Here is a 20,539-nt window from a genome sequence, read left to right on the forward strand (position 1 = left end):
AGGATATGTTTGGTTTTCACAATCATAAAAGAAAAATGTTTTAAGTAGTAAACAAAAGATGTTTCAGTGAACATCTGATCATTACAAAATACTTGGAGGAATTGCTGTTTGAACATTTCTATTGAGATCCACTTCTGTTAATTTTTGATATGTAGTTATAGAAAAAACACAGTTTAAAATCAAACTTGGGAAAATCTTCTGGAATATCCTTTTCTTGGAAGATTTTCTGAAGGTTTGACTGGTTTTTCTGGACGTCCAGCCGCAGATTAAGTGGCGTTCAGTGTGGAGTTGTCGGTGCGCACCAATAGCTCTCATTAAGTCCTTCTTCACTCTCCACTGGCTGCGAGGCCACGGGAGCAGCAGTCGTTATGTAACCGCGCTGAGTGGCTCGGCGATGTCTGACAGAAACACACACAGCTGCGTTACCGAGTCGCTGGAGTCGGCTGAGCTCGGCCTTCTGTGGCTGAGTGCTGCAGTGGTAGTAATGGATTTAATGCGGCCGGGTGCTGCTGATGTGAGGCTAACTGATGCAACTTGTTTCTTTTACACTTGATTTAAAACAAAAGCGTCGCAGATGGAGCAGAACCACAGCTCCTGACCAGGAGAAAATCTCACTTAATTCTTTGAGGGTGTCTTCTCGCTGAAGGTTTTCACCCAGTGACATGATTACAATGTGGGACACAATCTCTTTACAAAGCCAGACTTCAAGACACTTTCTGTAGTTTATGTTTGAAGTTTAGAGTGTAAGTTCAGCATTTTAAACAACATCAGTTCAAGAGCTATAATTAGTTTAATTTGATCTGAAGCGGGAAGTAAATTGAAAGCATAAACCTGTTTTAAACAACACCTGCAAATGTTTCCTATGTTTCAGAGCAAAGACGTACAAAATAATGCAGTTTCAAACTAAAGCCTTTAAAAAAAATTACTACTACCTAGTGAAATATACAGTTGGAAATAAAAGTTTCCTCGTGAGACTATATTTTCACTTCAGATATTCTTGCATCTTTAAAATGCAACCAAATGTTTGACTTTTGGGTCTGCTTGACTCCATAAAACTGCAGAAAGATATGGAATCATATCTGCCACAGTGATTTTCCTGAGGCTAATGTTGGACTGCCACTTCCATACCACATTAATCCTGCTGCCTTCAGCATGCATATTTTTTGCACAAATTGACAGTATGGATTTGATACTAATGCTGCTTCGCCAGCAGCTGTTTGGTCAATCTCTCAGTGCAGATTTCACTCTTCTCCTGTCCAACACTCAATAAAATCCACATGATCCCCAATGAATACATTACTGTTATTTTAATCAAAACTCAATTTCTTTTATTTCTAAAGGTTTCTTTGAATCTTTATACATTTTGAAAGGCCATCCTCTTCTTTGGTTGAAAACCAATAAAAACTCCTGAAGACTCTTTTGAAAGTCACATCGAAACGTCACTTGTTGACATTTCCTTACATTTAAAAGAAAAAAAAAACTTGAAATGTAAACAACAGAAATACTGTTTGTGAACAAATATTGCAAAAAAATGTCTGAAGTCTGTCAGTCTGTCATTACCTCAGATCTGTTTGTACCTGTTGCTGTTTCTCCTGCAGCACTGAAAGGGTTGACGACTTCTTGTGTTTTAACTAATGATCACAGTCTGACACTGTTCCTCTGTTTTGCTAATTCATTTTTACTGAACATGTTTTGTTGTTCACCTATGCCCCCCACCCCATCCCACCACCACCCTTTTTTTTTTTTTTTGACTGAAAACGACTTAACTGGAATGAACAGAGATCATGAGCACAACAGAGAGTTGGAAGCAATGACCTGAGAGATGTTACAATAAAAACAAACAGAATCTAGTGAGCTTTATGTTGTGTTAACTACTTAAAATTTTGGTTTTCAATCAGGGATTCCTTAAAAAAAAAAAAAAAAAAAAAAACAACCCCAGAACAGATAAAAGAAAGATGACATGAATAACAAAAAAATGCTAATGTGTTAATTGTTAATCAGTAAATGTTAAAAATTGTGAAATGCAAACTCCTGTCCAGTTCAAACCCAGAACAGAGGCAGAATCACTGGGTCGTATGGGGAGATGTATCAGAAGGCGGTCTGCAAAACAGTGAAAGGTGATACTGAGCTTCCTAAAAGAGACCCCAAAAGAAGCATATATATATATATATATATATATATATATATATATATATATATATATATATAAAAGGGCCCAGGATGGAGCCCTGGGGTACCCCAGACCTCATCAGGAGAAGAAAAAGAATAGTGAAACTGTGTCCTCATTAGATAATCTTACATGCACAGATTCAGGCAATCTGGGGTCAGACAACAGGTAGAGACATGAAACGAGGAGAAGGGAGAGAGGGAAGCAGGTGGAGGCGGAGTGAGCGTGAGATAAAGCATGAAGAAGAAGACAGCAGGAGAGAAACAGACAGAGGGAATAAACACATATGGAGACAGAAAGAAAGTATGGAGTGAGAGTGACATGTGCATGGAGGATGAGTCTGAGAGGCCCTCAGCTCCACTTGACTTAGTCATGGGAATGATTTGATTATCACCACATGAGCAGTTGTCTTATGTAACACATACAAGGGAAAAAAAAACAGAAAAATAATGAGGGGGCTGAGCGCTGGCCAAAAACCTACTTAGAGTAAAGGTGGCCTGTAGCGACAGGGAGAGTAACAGATAAAGTCCACATCAAAGAAAACACACAGAGGCAGCCAGGTCTGTGCCTGTTACACATCCGAGCAAAAAAAAAAAAAAAAAAAACACCTCTGTATCCAGTTCAGGACGCTTTTATTGCAGCGTGAAAACAGTAATTTGCTGAAAGGAGTCAGATTCTTTACCTGTCGCTGCATGGAGAAAACACAAATGAATTATCTTTTAACTCTGCAGTTCCCATTTGCTCTGTGAACCTTCGCAGCGTCTTTCGGTTCGTTGTTTTGATTTTCCGGCTTGCTGTTTGTTGCAGTTCAGTGGTTTTCACTGTAGGTTTGGATCAGTGTTTGGAGACAGAAACAACACGCAGACTGAACAAAACACAAAACACAGTGAACACGACGCAGACGACAGGAAAATACTTTACGGCAAGTACACACTCATCGGGAGAACAATGGCTTCGACATTTTAATGGAACATTTTCAAAGTTAGAGCAATTGTTTGGAATAAAGTGCGATAAAATAATTGCTGTATATGCACTACTTCTCGCAGGAACATGCTTTTCACACTGTTTTGTTCTGAATGTCTGACAAGCGTCCTTTTCTCCTGGAAAATGCTCTGAAAAGGTGAGGGTGTCTTTATATATTCAGCGACCAGCTGGCTGAATATAATCAGCCTCACTGTCATCCTCACTGACGCCTGCAGCAGCAGAACGTGGACCTCAGAAACAAGAGGAACACGCGGAACGTGATCGACCGACACCTGAAGTGCAAATCACTTCACATACTGGTCACACCAGGACATCTCAGTCAAAAAGTTGATCCGCATTCCTGGAGTGTTGCTGAGAAACATTTGAAAACAGAGAACTTACTAACGACCGACCAAAATAACATCTCATTTACTATCTGACGTAACTTCAGCAGAGTTTCATGAATCAATCAGTCCTGATCACCACTGACTGCTCCGGAGCCTGCTCAGTTAAAAGTTCTGCTCAAGGTAGTATTGAAAGTTACACATTCCTTTTGATTCAGTGACTGAAAAGAGGAAACAATCAATAGCACCAAACTTCCTTTTTCACCTTCCTCCTTCTCTCTGGTGCAGCCAGTTTCCTTTTGTCTTCACAGTTATTCAGGATATTTCAGTAAAAGCACCTGTTCTTTCACATTTCTGGGCTCCAAATGGACATGCATGAAGGATATGAACAAAAATTTTATGTGCATTTGTTTTACATGTGGAGGAAATCTGTAGACCTTTTGCGAGATTCAGCACTTAAAAATAAATCCATACCAAACTTATCTTCACCGGTCAAAACACCATTTAGAAACTTGCTGAATGTCACATTTGTCATCAGAACAAAACTTTTTTCCCGATAAGCATACATCCATACTACTTCAAAAGCAGCATGGAGGTGTACGAAACATGCTTTAATCCACAGCTGGAAACAGTTCCCAACAAGTCTACTACTTGCTGTTAGTTAAGAAGAAATATATAAAAACAAGCAGTTTTTTTTAAACAAATTAGATCTTAGGGACCTTTCTTAAAAGAAGTGGATCCTCTAGGTGCTGCTGCATGTGTTGGTTAAATCCCGCAGTCCACTGAACATGAGAAGCAGAGCACCATGGGACATCCACGGCTCAAATTAAATAACTTTGTTGGAGTGTAAATATTGAATACTTTCATCCATAATGAAGCCGAGCCTGTTTTATTTTTTGCTGATGGACCTGTCCTTTGAGGGAATCACCTGCTCTGACCTGAGGCTTCACCACGGGCTATAAATAATGAATTGAAATACCAGTGGAGTAAAAAGCTTGTTGTGCAGGTCCAGCACTCCCACTCAGCACCGGGAATCCATTGGTCCTGTCCCCCACTATTTCAGAGATGACTGACAACAATTCCTCACAGAACATGCTGCACAGAGTCAAGGGAGTTAATATTTTATCACTCCAGCAAGAGGTGCAGAGCTGGATGCATTATGGATGCTAAGTGTGTCGTGTATTCTGGATGTAGATCATTTATATATACAAAAACATGCACTGTATTATTCCACTAATGAGGTTAACAAGGTGAGAATGGTGGGTGGTGGAGATGTCTGTGATCTGATTTTTTAATCACCGTTGGCTCTTGCTTCATTTAACACATTGTTTCTTTTATGCTGTTGCAAATTTAAATAAGATTAATCTGTTTTGTGGTCGTATGGTTTGATTTATCAATATGAAGTGATATATCAATCTCTTTGTAACCTTTTTAAAGGTGCCTTAAGGAGTTTGCACGTTTTATGCGAAACAGCGGCCCCTGCAGGCCTTGGGCGTAATGCAGCTTAGTGAAACACTCGTTCCTGTGGCTCTCGTGCACGGAAGAGGGGAACTCCTTCCTTTCTCTTTTAGAAGCGCTCGAGTAAAATTTAAGTTTCTTTTACCTGGTGGAGTCTGTGTGGAGCTGTGGCAGTGCTAGAAGCCAGTCTTTTCTTACTTTCTGGAAGATCCTGCTCAGTTGTTGCTCACTAAGCATCTGGCGGACAAAACGAAACCTAACTAAATCAGGACAGCCAGAACGCGCATTACATCATTCCTCTCAAATTCTCCCCAAAAAAATGCTGGTGCCGGACCGGCACTGCAACTTTCAAGTGACAATTTAGCGCTTTTAGAGGTACTTGTAATGAATATGTCAGGGCACATTGTACACATCATTAAAAATGTGTAACATATTTATGGTGGAAATTAAGTATTTTTAAAGTTGAAAAACTCCTTAATGCACCTTTAAAGACCAAAGCTTGAAGATATAAATGTCTTTTTTTCCAACCTCGCCCAAAGTCCGGAGGCTAATAAAAACCTTACAACCGTCGAGGAGTTACTGTAATGCTCTCTCCAGCAATCGAGCAACAAAAAAAATGTGCTGAGATTTCAGAATGTGCATCGCAAACCACATCTAATATCACAATTCTGTTGAGTATCATTAACTGCCTCATCTATTTGAGCATCTTTACAAATTGAATAAGTGGGGAAAGTCTCCCTGTGGAGGTACAAAGGTGAAAGTGAGGGGTATATATACACACACACACACACACACACACACACACACACACATTAATCTTCTGTACTGCTGCAGTCAGTCCCAGCTGACAGTGGGCGAGAGCAGGAACACAACCTGGACGGATCACCAGCTCATTACAGCACAAATGCTCACATCCACAGCATGTTAGCATCACAAATTAGCCTCACATGCTTGTGTGTTTGTTCAGACTGTGGGAGGAAACCAGAGTACCCAGAGCAAAGTGTCCTTGAGCAAGACACTGAAACCCAAACTGCTCCCAGTCGGTGGACTGAGCGTCTTGCATGGCAGCAGCCTCCACCGACGCTAACCTTTACCTAACCCGCATCGTCTGAGCTGCGGCCCATGTTTGGCTAACATGCCGAACTAAAAGTGTTTTCATTTCATTGAAATCACCCATATCCTCACGAGGAGGTTCACAGGGACACAAGCTCCAGCGGACTGCAGCACAGCGCTCAGGTTAGGTGTGTGCAGGCATGCAGCAAAAGATTAAGCGAAAATACTGGCAGCAGAGTGATTAAAAGGGCGTGTTGGAGAAGTGCTGAAGTGGGAGGGCCGTTCACATAAACACAGAGGATTGAAGGTGAGCTCTTTGACACGCACAGGCTTAATTCATTTAATCATAATTCTCTGCTTCTTTCCTTTTAAAGAGGAACCTTCTCCATTGATGTGTTTGTTGGATGTCTGCTTATGAAAAAGGTATAATTCAGGTTTTAATCCATGATGAGTTCAGCCTTGTAAAGCTTTCATACTGGTGAAAGATGTCGATTTTCATATTGTGTTTTTATATTCTTTAGGCCTGTTTTAATGTTTTTAACATAACGTATCTAGTAGCATACAGGACTAAAGGCTGTGCCACATACTCTTCCTTAAAGCAAAGCTTTACTGCACAGTTTACAGAACACCTTTGCAAGAGTTTTTTTTTTCTGCCTTTCATTTTTACCTGTTGAGAGGCCGTGTCCTGAATAACTGCGTCTGCCTCCGACCACCACTGCAAGGTTTTTCAGGCATTTCCTCTTGCATAACATCGGCACAAAAATAACCTGCGAGGATGACAGGTTGGCTGATAAAATTTTCATAAACGGCATCTAATATGAAGTTATTTTTAGAATCCCGTTAATTTAGTTTTTTAACATCAGTCATAAAATCCAATCAAGGCTCCTCACACAAACTGGCTGTCACACAGTATAATCCTCCGTATGGAACAGACCATGGAGAGAGATGGAGAGAGACGGGGATTTTTATTTCTAAACCTCTTATCAGAGGAAGGTGTTGTTCTTTCTACCTTGTGCTTCAGTCTTGAACTCCAGCATCATGAATTCAGTTTTTTTTTTTTCTGGAGTCAATGAGATTTAATTGAGAAAGCACTAAAATAAAAGCAAAAAAGTATTAAATAATGTTAATCTCCTAAAAAGTGATGCACAGTACTGCAGGTTGAAATGCTCTGAAACACTGAAGAAAACACATGAAAAGTGTAGAAGTGCACAGGACCAGTCCGGGACAGACGAGCTGGTCGATGTGTCTCTGCTTTCTCTGTATTCTCGGCATTATCACGGCTGGTCGGTTGGAAAGTTGCGGAGGTAGCAGAGAAGATGGAGGTGAACAGTTCAGAGGCAGCACATCAACATGCAAACTCCACACAGAAAATCCCCCAAGCCTGGATTTAAACCAGGGATATTCTCACTGTGAGGCAAGAATGTTTCCAACGATGTTTCATATATGGTGAGTGCACATGTCTGCACTTGTTGTTGTTTTAACCTTGCCCATTCTGAGCTGCTGTCACACTGTCCCTCCCTCTGCTCCTCCTTCAGTGTTCCTCCTCCCTCTGCTAATCGCTCCTCATAAAAGGCACAAAGCAGACGAGAGGGAAGAGGCAGCAGCTCTGCATTTACATCTGTGCATGTGTGTGTGATGGCGTGTTAGTGTGAGAGGGCGGGCGGACAAAAAAAGCAACAGAGTCAGAGAGAGAGAGAGAGAGAGAGAGAGAGAGAGGAAGAGAGAGAAGGGGATGCAGACGTTGGGCAGGCAGAGCGAGAGGGAGGAGGAGGAGGGAGATTCAGCCGGACCTGTCTGGGTCTTTCATGTCACTTTTCGTGCCCTCGGGAATTGACCTCCGTCTCCCTGTCTGGAAAATAACCTGGAAAAACTAAAATGGAATATTTTAAAACTGCATTGGGGGGAAGAGTGGCGACGCACCTCCTCCTACTGCTCCTGCATCACCGACAGAAGAACTGAGGAGGGGAAGGAGAATGAGTGACAGTTTTCACTGGCATCTACTTAGGAAAGTGAAGAGGAGCCGGAGGCTTGTGGGCCTGTCTGACAACAGTGAGAGGACAGCGGAGATTTATACATATAATTGTGCTGTTAGTCCTCTTTTTTTTCTTTTCTGTGAGGGAAGGGAAAGAGTGGAGAGGAGATAATAGAGTGCAGAAAGGGGAGGAGAGAGTGGCGTGCAGAGAAATACAGGAGTAAAGAACAAGCAAGTGGCAGAAGAGGCGAGGAAGTAAACTCACTGCAGATGGGACCTTGGCTTTAACACAATGTGAGTACAGAGATGTTTGCGTGTGCTGAGAGGTGCGCGATGCCGCTGCTGTCTCTGTTGCTCAGCATGACGTCTGTGATGTGAAGTGCAGCGTGTTTTCTGCTCCTTCTCTCCTGTGCTACTTTGTTTCCTTCCACACAGTGTTTCCCTTTCTTCTCTCAGCTGTTCTGACTTCTTTCCTCTAATTCTGTGTCCTCTTCCATTTTGTTGTATATTCCCGCATGCCGCATGCAAATGCTCTCCCGTCTCTCGGCAGGTCATGTTGGGCAGTAATGGTGAGGCAGGAGAGGGACAGGCCAGTGTCACTTTCCATTAGCATGAGCAGACTCACGCCCTAAGTGTGACGGGTGTGACATGAAGGAGAGATGTGTGAAGACAGCCTGTGCATGGCCCCAGTGTGTACCTGCTGGAAAAACCCAGACATACACAACAACTATGTTGTTTTAGTAACCGCATCAAGAAAAACAAAGAGCCATTGTACCACATCAGAGTTTGACCAGACTGCGCTGACATGAGAGCAAGATCAGTGTCAGTGAAACACCAAGGAGGATGCAAAGAGGATTTTTGACAAGTTGAATCTAGACTTTCTTCGTTCAGAAAAGATGAAATCAAAATGTAAGATTGATCTAGGGCTGGTCCCCTGGTTGCCCTGGTGTTCACCACGGCTGGTCAATGGAGTCGCCTGTCTGCTTGTTTTGATCACTCTTCAGCAGCACTGATTCAAATGAACAGCTCAGGATGTTGAAGCTGACATCTACATATATACACACACACACTCGCTGGCCACTTTATTAGGCACACCTGTCCAACTGCTGTTAATGCGAATTTCAAATCAGCCAATCACTTGGCAGCAACTCAATGCATTTAGGCATGTAGACATGGTCAAGATGATCTGCTGCAGTTCAAACCGAGCATCAGAATGGGGAAGAAAGGTGATTTAGGTGACTTTGACCGTGACATGGTTGATGGTGCCAGACGGGCTGGTCTGAGTATTTCAGAAACTACTGGGATTTTCACGCACAACCATCTCTAGGGTTTACAGAGAACGGTCCGAAGAAGAGAAAATATCCAGCGAGCGGCAGTTCTGTGGCCCCTTGTTGATGCCAGAGGTCAGAGGAGAATGGCCAGACTGGTTCAAGCCGATAGAAAGGCAACAGTAATTCAAATAACCACTCGTTACAACCAAGCTATGCAGAAGAGCATCTCTGAACGCACAACACGTCAAACCTCGAGGCAGATGGGCTACAGCAGCAGAAGACTACAGCGGGTGCCTCTCCTGTCAGCTAAGAACAGGAAACTGAGGCTACAGTTTGCACAGGCTCACTGAAATTGGACAGTAGAGGATTGGAAAAACGTTGCCTGGTCTGATGAGTCTCGATTTCTGCTGCAACATTTGGGTGGCAGGGTCAGAATTTGACATCAACAACATGAACGCATGGATCCACCCTGCCTTGTATCAGGCTGGTGGTGGTGGTGTAATGGTGTGTAACGTTTTCCTGGCACTCTTTGGGCCCTTTAGTACCAATTGAGCATCGTTGCAACGCCACAGCCGACCTGAGTTTTGTTACTGACCATGTCCATCCCTTTATGACCACAGTGGACCCATCTTCTCATGGCTACTTCCAGCAGGATAACGCGCCATGTCATAAAGCTGGAATCATCTCAGACTGGTTTCTTGAACATGACAATGAGTTGACTGTTCTCAAACGGCCTCCACAGTCACCAGATCTCAATCCAACAGAGCACCTTTGGGATGTGGTGGAACGAGAGATTCATATCATGGATGTGCAGCCGACAAATCTGCAGCAACAGCATGATGCCATCATGTCAATATGGACCAAACTCTCTGAGGAATGTTTCCAGTGCCTTGTTGAATCTATGCCACGAAGGATTAAGGCAGTTCTGAAGGCAAAAGAGGGTCCAACCCTGTACTAGCAAGGTGTACCTAATAAAGTGGCTGGTGAGTGTAAATAGCAGTACCAAAATAAACCTTAATCCATTTTAGATGAGAATTTTGAAACCATTCTCAGTATATTCAGTGTGTCAGAATTCATTTGATATTCCTCTGACAATAATTTAGCCTCTGGGAGGCAATGACCGATATTTCTGATGTCCTGGTGAAGCCAGTGAGTAACTGGACAGAGGATATCTGGGTCATCTTCCTCCATGAGCTGGACGTTGTTCAGGTCCAAACATTTTACTTATCAGCTTGAATATCTTAATTGCAAATATTTCATTAAACTTGAATAAATTTAATTCAAACAAATTAAAATCTTTGAAAAAATAAAAACATGCAAATAAATTCTTTAAAAATCAGACAATGGATTTCTCTGGGGTTTTTTTCTCATTCTGTCTCTCATCTCACCGGCTGGCGGCAGACCGCCAGAAACCTTGTCTCTTTTAAGGTGCAGTATGGGACACGGTCAAGGGCCTGTGCAGGTCTACAAAATGCCATCTTAAGCACCACTCACAACTGCAAGTAATTGTTACCAGCAATGCCATTCTGTCTAATGAATATATCTAAATTATATATAGTTAAAAGTAAGCAACTGTTAATCTATAAAGAGAGAGTCTTACTGTGTGATGGGGATGTAATGGAGTGGTGATGGCAATATGTATCTCTACACCAATGCAATGTCTTACTTAATAAGTATACTTCAATAAAGAAGAAAAATATAATAATTATAATGATAATAATATTAATAATAATAATGGTAGTCATGGTATTAATAACAGTAATAGATATGCTTGTGTATTTATATCTTCATGTATGTAAGTATATATAGCAGTGAAGGGAAAAGAAAAAAAAAAAAACGGAACTGGATGTATACAAATGTAATATGAAATATGAAAGGGATGGGGCTTATAAGTTTATACTTCTTCCCATTCCTTTTGAATATATTTTTATATGTATGTCAATTGTGCAACAGAGTGGCTGTACCAATACGGAAGCATGTATTCAATAAACTTCATTCATTCATTCTGTCTCTCATAGTTAAGGTATACCTATGATGACAATTACAGGCCTCTCTCATTTTTTTAAGTGGGAGAACTTGCACAATTAGTAGCTGAAAAAATGCTTTTTTGCCCCATTGTAGACAGATAGATCGATAGATTTGCCGTCAGGCGCTCTGTGTGAGCAGCTCCTGCGGTCCAGACAGTTGTACAGAGTATGACTGGCTGTAATGACTTGGCTGCAGGCAAAGTGTCTCATGCTAAAGTCATTACATAACTGTGATGCTGAGCTGCCTGACAGTAAGTTATGTCGTGACTTTTCACTACGTTTCCCCGCCGTGACACTGACGTCCATCTGCTCTCCCTTTCTGGAGCCGTCCACCTCCTCCCAGCTGTTGCAGTGACTCTCTCAAACAGTGATGCTCCCAGAGACTAAAATCCGAGTGCCTTTCCAATCAAACATCGCATGAGTCATGAAACCTTATATTAAAAAATTAATCTTATTATCCTGAAGCCTAAATTAAACATGATGGCGCAATGACATCCGTGTTTTTCTGACCCAAACTGTCATATCCAGCATGCAGAGAGCGGGGGTAAGTGGGAGAGAGGGAGAAAGAAGGGCAGCCGTGTCCTGCGGCGTTCACACACGGCATCACAAAACCACCCTGACAGTTCGTGAATTTAGAAGCGCTCGGAGGCTGTTTTGTGTTTGGCTGTGTTATGTTGCACGGCATTGTCATGCAGTGCGCTGTTTTGTTGTTTCTTCCTACACTTTGCTGTGATGATACACTGCTTTGTGATTGTTTAGTAACATATTTACAGTCCTGAGGTGTATTTTATGCAAATTAGTAACAAAGAATGAACGGAACAAATATCTCTTGTCGAGCACATATTTCCAGAAACAGGACAGATAAAAAGGAGATTTTTTTGCAGACGATCACAACAAGTCAAGAGAACTGCACTTTTTCCAAAACTTCCTTGGAACTGATGCCAGTTTGTTATTGATGTATTCATTTTCATCTTTTCAAATTTAACCTATGCCTTGTCCTCGCTGCTTCCAGAGCAAGGGATACTCAGATTCACGTTTTGTATTTTTGAAGAGGTTTAAACTTTAATGCTGAAAGATCTCTACTACTTAAACACATTTGAAGACTTCCTTGTCTACTTTTAAGTCTGCTTCCTTCAGGGGTTGACACAGCAGACTATCTGTCGCCACCTTTCTCTTTTACATCAACTATATATGTCCTCCTTCACCAAGTCAGTACATCCTCTAAGTTCCTTCTCTTTTCCTTCTGCTTGGTAGCTCCATCTCCAACATCAGTCACAAGGATACCGATAAATCTCAACATCTTCATCTCTGCCACCTCCAGCTCAGCCTCCTGTCTTTGACACACTGCCCCTAATAACAGGGTCGCTGCTGCGACAATATCCCTCCACCTTCACTTCTCTCTGCTTGTATCTTCTCCTCTCCACCTGCTGTATTAAAGACTTCTTTTCTTTTTTAACAGAAAACAAATGTATGTGTCCTTTTAACCCTGCTCCACTTTATTTATTCATGTTTATGTCTACAGAGTTTGGAACAGGAGTCAACTTCATGAAATATTCAGAAAGACATTCAATAATACAAGTTTTGCCAAATAAACTTGTCTGTGTGATAAGAGACTCCTGCTTCAGGCAGTTTGGAAGTGAAATGTCACTTGGGTGTGGATATTGCTTTTTTTAACTGGGCCAGTTTCACAGATAAAGAGAATGAAAGTGACTTAGTGCATGCATATTCACTCATCCGAGATAATGCTTTAAATGAACTCTTGATGTTTTTTGGCTTTAATGTTGATTAATTTAATAAATGATGACAATGTTACATCTTATCTTACATTTTTACATAACACTGGAACTACAAAAACTGCTAATTGGCCTAATCTACCCAAGAAAGGCTGGATTATGTGAGCTCTACCACCTAATTTTAGCGGCGTGTGACTCACTGACTTGAATCACATTGGAAATCATCAATTTTTTATTATTGTTTTGCATTGCGCCCTCACAAATGAAACATGAACAATCTTTTTTAGCACTTCACTAAATTACTTAAAAACATTCAATATCTGCTGCTATAAGTATAGCATATTATTATTATTTATTATAGGTATATAATAAATAATGTGAAATGACAGAAATGCTTTTTCTATAGGTGATTTTATGATTCAGATTTCTGTAAAGAAGTCTTAAACCCTAAATTTGTAATCATAAAATAACACTCAGACCTGTTCCTGTCATTTCACTGAATGAGAAACTGGGATTCAGCTCAAGTGTAGAGCACAAATTAACATGTTTTATATGACATCTATTCTATGATGTTGACATGAAAATGCATCATCTTTAATCCTGCAGCTGTGTCCCTGAACCAAATGCATATTATTTCACACTTATTGTAATATGATGTCATTCAGTTGGACATTAAAACAATGGTTTGATATGGTCAGATGTGCTTTGGACTTTAATGATGCGGCTATATGGAGGAATCTATCAAAACTTAAAGGCAGACGATACAAACGCAAAACTATTTACACACAAAGAACTGAATTTGAAGGTTTCTTCAACAGATCATCACATTTACTTGGCGTCTCAAGAGAAACAGAAAACAAAAATATTGTCTAAATCCTGGGTTGTTTGTTTAGGATCTGAAAAAGAGAGCTTTTATCTTTAAAGAATAATGATACTTCTTACATTGAATCTGCTTTTGCTAATTTTTCAGCTTGTTGTCAGTAGCCGACAGCTGAGTAGAGCCTGAGCAAAAGCAACAGAACATGTCAGAAACATCTTTTTGTTGCCATCTAGTGGTTTGACTCTGTCCACATCAATCCATAGTTCTTTGTTAAGAAAACATCCTGGAGAATTTATGAAACTTATTTCCTCTAAAATAAAGCTGCATAGCAGTTGTATTGCACAATTTATGCAAACTTATTTTATTTTGATTGCTAATTCTCAATTGCACGTAACTGGCTCCTACAATGCCCAGCTCTTTCCGAGTTTTCTAGATATTTCTGACGTTACGAAGGCCTTCATCTGTTTCTACAGTTGCAGTGTGGAGACATGCCTTCTTTACGAGGACGACAAGCATGTTTCTGTAACATGAAAAACAGACAGTTTTCATGTGAAGACATGCTTTAAGGTCTGTATGTACGTACACTGAGATGAAGGTTATGTGTATAACGTTGATAATTTTCAGTGTTAAAAAAACCTCAGAAGAAATTTGTATCAGTGGCTTCACAACAAATAAAAGTGTGTGAGTAGTTAGTTTACTGTGATCAGACCATTAAAGCTGAACAGAGGTCTGAGTGCCCCGTTGTTATTTCTTCTGTTTAAACCACTGAAGGAAAGCAGTTCAGACATGTTGATGATGAGGGTGAATCTGTGAGACGTATAGATGAATGAGGAGGAGGCCTCAGATTCCATCTACTCTGTGATTAAATCCAATTTGTTGAATGCCAGCCTAATGATGTAAACCTGTGAATATAAAGGATGTTTTGGTTATGGTCGAACACAAAACACAGTTATTAAGTTTATACGTGTCTTTTGAAGCTCACAGGGGAAAGTGAGCATCGCTTTAATGAGACAGTTCACATAAATATTTTTGTGATTGGCAAAAATAAACCAAATATTCTGGTCCGTAAAAAGTAGACCCAAGCTGCATATTGGTGTAGCGGTTAGCACAGTGAAAAAAGCACTGGTTCAAGTCCGAGCTGGGCCTTCATATGTGGAGATGGCATGTTCTCCCTGTGTGTATGAGTGTACTCCAAGCACTCCAGTTTCCTTCCACAGTCTGGAAACATGCAGTTGAGAATGATTCTTGATGAAGATGAATGGGTTTTGTTTTAATTTAATGAAGCCATGATAAGAGGAAAACACCTTTTTTAATTTTTCATCTGTTGATAAATAAAGCCACACTTTAATTACAACACCTCATCATTACAATAATTACTGACTGTTTAGGTTTTTGGTGTTAATCTACAAATTGATGTTGAAAATGTTTAGAGAGGTTAATAAATCAGATTCTTGTTCTCAGCCTTCCTCTCACCTTTCTCTTGTTCAGCCATGCATTGTCTTCTTTTCTCTTTTGTGTCCATCCAATCTACAGCATGAGCAGCTGACCTGACCTCTGCAGATTACAGTAATCACATCTCAGTGTGAAACCATGACCACTCCAACCACAGGAAGCCCCAATATGGAGGTGAAGGTGGGCTCTCAGGAGATGGCATTACTGAGCAACATACTGGCAGCTTACACCTTCATTGCAGGTAAAAAATATACATATATATTTCAGACATCAGACTGTAAGCTGTTGTGTTAATTCAGTGTTGGAAGCAACTCTTCAAGAAGTATGACATTTGTGAAATTGTTACAACCACTTAAAGTTTTCATAAAATTTGTTTATTGTTATTGTAGTGTAAATATTATAGAACTGTAGAGCAACTATCAGCGTAAGTCCTGTTATCTGTTATCTCAGCTTTAATGGTGCTGTCTCTTCTCGTCCTTGGTTCATGAATGATTTTCTTTTAAAATGTCCAGGTTAGAGAGGATCTTCCTTCAATTCAATCTACTCAAGAAGGGTTAATGACAATACCAATCAGCTGACTGACCCAGTCGGTGCTGACAGCTCAGTTAATGTGTCAATAAAACACAGCAATAATAGACACAAAAGCAACACAGCAGTTCCCATTCAACGATTTTTTTGGGGGGGGAAACTACTGAAATATGCCATTCTTTAAATAAATTACTGTAATCAAGTAACAAGAAAAACAGTTTCAAGCAGATCAGGTGTGACGATCAGAAGGTGAAGCTCCACAGCAAAGAGTGAAAGAGTTGAAAACAAGTGAAAGACCCAGGAACAGACGAGCCGCTGACCTGTTTCATGACTTTGGATATTTAAATTCCTAATTAGCTGTCACTTCCTTTTCTGTCCCTTCCAGACCAACCCGAGAGGACAGCACTGGTGTTCCTTGGCGGTGTGTGCGTGGGCCTTCTTGTCACACTGTGTGCCATCGTCTTCCAGATACACTGTCGAGCAGACTGCCGCTACGGCAACAGCGGCAACCCTCAGCGCCGCCTCAGGAACAGGCATCAGCAGCGCCGCGCTCACAGCTGCCCCCTTCATCAGCCGGGGGACAGTAACCCCGACCACACCGCTTTAGTCCCTGCTGGAGCGACGGGCCGCTCGGGGGACAGCGAGTCAGACGACTGGGATGAAACGTCTGACCTGTCGGCTCGGAGACGCAGACGCTTCGAGAGGGCTCTGCTGAACGCCACCATGTTCACCTCAGCTGAGGGTAGCTCTCACACTGCACACACAGTCTGGGAAAGAAAACTAACATAGAATCCAAACAAAATATTTTCATCTGACTTCATAACATGCATAAAGAAGACAGGAAAAGTTAGTTATTTCTGTGAGTTTGTGGCCTGATCCTTTTAAAGAGTGGGGTTAATGACAGAGGTGGGGAACTGAATTAGTCTCCAGTTAAATGGAAAAAGAAAATACGTAGGAAACATATTAATGCGCACCACCTTTTGTTTTTCTCAGAGCTGGACCGGGCCCAGAGGCTGGAGGAGCGGGAAAGAGTTCTACGAGAGATCTGGATGAACGGACAGCCAGACATCAGTACGGTCACTCAAAGCCTCAACAGATACTACTGACACCGCAGTGTGAGACCGTCTGAGTGAGGAAAGGTGAAGAGCTACGAGGACGAGTGAACAAGCACTGTATGAATTAAACAACGAACATAAGACTGGCATTTCATAAGTTTGCGTTGCACCAAAGAGACTCGTATCAAACTGTGACTGACGGACTGCCGGGAGCAGCCCTTCCACTGTGAACACAAGGACAACAGGCAAGCTGTGACTGCTCAGTCCTCTAATATGAGACGACAACAGTGTGTCTGGAGGAGGGAAGTCCTAAAAATACAACAACAGGAGGCACTGGGAGACCTAGACGATTTTAATTACCCACACCGCTGTTGTTTCCTGCAGATTCTGTTATACAAACCTGTACGGGGATATTCTGGATATTTTAACTGGTGCTTCTGAGATGTGCAGGAGGACTGCAGCTGTTTACAAAATATGATGCTGAATTCAAATCATATACCGTTTTTGCACTTTTCACGGCTCACCCTTACTTGTTTGCAAACCCGCTTTAAACTTGAGGTGGGTTCTACAAACTCATTCAAACTGGGGAGAATAGAAGGGAAACTGAAAGGACAGTGTGTGGAAAGTGATGAACAAAGTGGAGCCACTTACAGTTTTTCTCCATTGGTTTGGCTCATTTCTTGAAACCTAAATTACATTTTCAAAACAACATGGACAAATCTCCAAACTACCCTGTAACTGCTCACAACAGAACGGCATTTCTCATTCATGTCATCACATTGGAAATGTCTTAGTACACGTCTCAATGTCTCAGAAAATCTTTGCAAATGATTAACCACAGTAAGGATAGATTTAGCACAATTCCCAAGTGAATAGGACATGTCGATCTAAACTGATTGATTGATTCTCAGTCTAATGGTTGTTCTCTCCAAAACATATCGGCATGATTTCATTGTATCAGTCACCACCTGCAAAATCATCTGTTCAACTGTCAAAATTAGTCAAAAACACACTTCAATACCATGAATACCAGATATGGATGTGTTTGCATGAAGGTGAGGAGGACAGTCAGGAGAGTGAGGAAGAGGAGGACCAGTGAAGAAGTGAGCTGTGAAACTCCAGCTTCATTTACATTACATTTTGGCTACATACAATTTTCCTTTTTGTTTTTTTTCCTTTGTCTTTATTTTACAGTATATTGAACTCTGATGGATGGAAGTTGATTTGTGTGTGAATAAAAATTATAACAGTTTCCTTGGAGGTATGACAGCAATGTGTGAATCAGAACTTGAAGGTTCTTCTTACTGTAAAATGCTTTTTGTCTTCATTTTCTTATACACAATATTTTCTGTTAGCTAAAAAACCCAAAGAAGAAAATAAAAACTATCACTGTAACCATTATGAATGAAGGACTGGGTTCAGACAGAAAGGTAGATGAGGAATATTTCAATGGTCCTTTGCCCTTAATGACAAAACACCTAAACATTTTGACTGTCAGAGCTCATACAATGTCAAAAGGACAAAGCTTTTGGAGGACATCGACCATTTGTTTGAAAAAGAAATATAGTTTTTCCACCTGAGTGAACTGTTTGGAAGAGAGATGATCTTTGACAGGTGAACCGTGGTGTTTTGCTGAACCATCCAGGTTGTTTTTGACAAGAGAACTGAGAACATCTGGTCTGTTTTGAGAAATGAGCCAAAATTGGTGGGAAGGATCTTTACATTTTGGAGGCTCTGACTATTTATATGGGAAAGAAATGTAGCTTTGAAACATGTGTGAACAGTTTTGGGAGAGAGATGAGCTTTTGCAAGTAAACTATGGTGTTGAGCTGAACTGTAAGACCATTTTGCCAAATGATCTTCGAGTTTTGAAAATGTAATTTCAGTTTCAAGAAATGAGCCAAACCAAATGAGAAAAACTGTAATTCCATGCAAAGACGCCTGTATAAATCATGGTGCTTTTGTTAAAAATGATTACGCACTAATATATATAGGACAAAAAGAGTCCAATTTGATAATAAAGTGAACAGATACTGATTCATATGTAGATTTTGTTGCACAGGTGTACAAATGACAATCATGTTTTTAAAAATAGTGCTGCATTTTAATTTGTGTTTACAAGTGGAAAAAAATAAAATTACATTCTATGTTTGTTTGTTTTTTTGTTTGTTTATTTGTTGATGATTCTCATTTTCATGTGCTATTTTTATTATCCTGACAATCTTAACTATGAACATTATGGATAATTGTGTGATCATGCTGCACGAAGGAACCAAGAATTCGCAGTGTGCACCAGGGCCAGTGGCACTGGGCAGATCATAAATTACCGACAACTTGGGAGACAGATTTTCATTCATCTTTGATCCAAGAAAATATATATGTCAAAGAGTGGAGTAGCACAAGCAACATCTAAAATTATCATGAGGAACTGTACTCCCTGATAAAGGCTTCTGTTACGACTATTATAGAGGAACTTGTTCTCCATCTGCTGGCCATAAATTGTTTCTACATCTCCATTTCTTCTCCCTTTCATATGGATCACATCTCAAATGGGATGAAAAGACTGCCCACAATATGCGAACTGAAGTGCAATCACTGTTAATATGCTTCAGTTTAACTCAAGTAATTAGTAATATTGTAACTGATATTGTTTAATACAAATTAAGTGATATGAAAGTATACTATTATATATTTTTTTACAGTGCATTTCATTTGCTAAAACACAAAACCCAATTCTCTAAGCCAAATGACCAGTTCTCTAGACACATTAAAAAAAGACTACTCCAATTAACTCCAAAGAGGGAGAAGAGCAGACCAAGGATGGAGAGGAACACAAACTTGCACTGTCATTACAGATGAGATGAGACCAACAGTCATTGTCCATGTAATGACAACGGCTGAAACAGGACAAAGCACAGTATAGTGCAGGACAATCGGCTTCACGTCAGTATCCTTGTTCTTCTGCCAAACATAACTTTCAATTCTTCTATTGAATAAAATGTATTATTTTTACAGCAGAGTACAAACAAGTCTATTCTATAAAACTATAATGCATGTTTGTTTAAAACAATGTCATGTGGAAGTGAGACGGCAGCCATATTTACTCCGGCGCAAGAAACCCTCATTTTGGATATGGTAGGGGATAACAACACCAGTGTGCAATTATGCATGTAGTGTTTCAATTTTTGCAGGATTTGAGCCACTCTTTTGGTATGAAAGTTGAGTTTAGAGTTTTGGGGAAATGGATGAAGTTCTGTGCAATGTATTTTAGCAGTTAAAAAAAATGTAAGACAAGTACCAGCATTCTCAACAGCAGGCCTTTGATTCAGATTTACTCCTTTGAAAATACTTTTATCAGACAACGATATATTGTTTTTAAAAAGTTGTGCAATGGATACTTGTTGTTACCCTCTGTGGAAGCCTGTGATTATAAATTTAGCACTGTTTATTATGATCAAAGTTTGCATGATGGGTTAAATGCAGATAAGTAATCCTCCAAAAGTTATCAATAGAGTATGAGTTCTTCTTTTCATTTTTTTATTCATGATGCAAATTCTACTTATGTAGTGAAAACATCTTCAACATTTATGGATCAAGTTTAACTCTGAGCTCATACTCCACATTAAAACGGGTGAAAAATGGACTTGGAACTCCTTTTTCAGTGATGTTCACCCCCAACTACTGAGCATGCGCAGA

General features: G+C 40.5%; 1 protein-coding gene across 1 annotated transcript; it reads left to right on the top strand.

Moving 5' to 3' along the window:
• Positions 1 to 7,726: 7,726 nt before the first annotated feature.
• eva1ab (eva-1 homolog A, regulator of programmed cell death b) lies at positions 7,727 to 17,800 on the top strand. The gene is made up of 4 exons (XM_030099315.1): positions 7,727 to 8,251; positions 15,342 to 15,501; positions 16,174 to 16,530; positions 16,782 to 17,800. The coding sequence occupies exons 2-4, from the start codon at positions 15,399 to 15,401 to the stop codon at positions 16,892 to 16,894; spliced, it is 573 nt and encodes a 190-aa protein (XP_029955175.1). The 5' UTR covers positions 7,727 to 8,251; positions 15,342 to 15,398; the 3' UTR covers positions 16,895 to 17,800.
• The last annotated feature ends 2,739 nt before the right edge of the window (positions 17,801 to 20,539 follow it).

The sequence above is a fragment of the Salarias fasciatus genome, chromosome 1, assembly GCF_902148845.1.
Source record: "Salarias fasciatus chromosome 1, fSalaFa1.1, whole genome shotgun sequence".
In the NCBI taxonomy this organism is placed as follows: Eukaryota; Metazoa; Chordata; class Actinopteri; order Blenniiformes; family Blenniidae; genus Salarias; species Salarias fasciatus.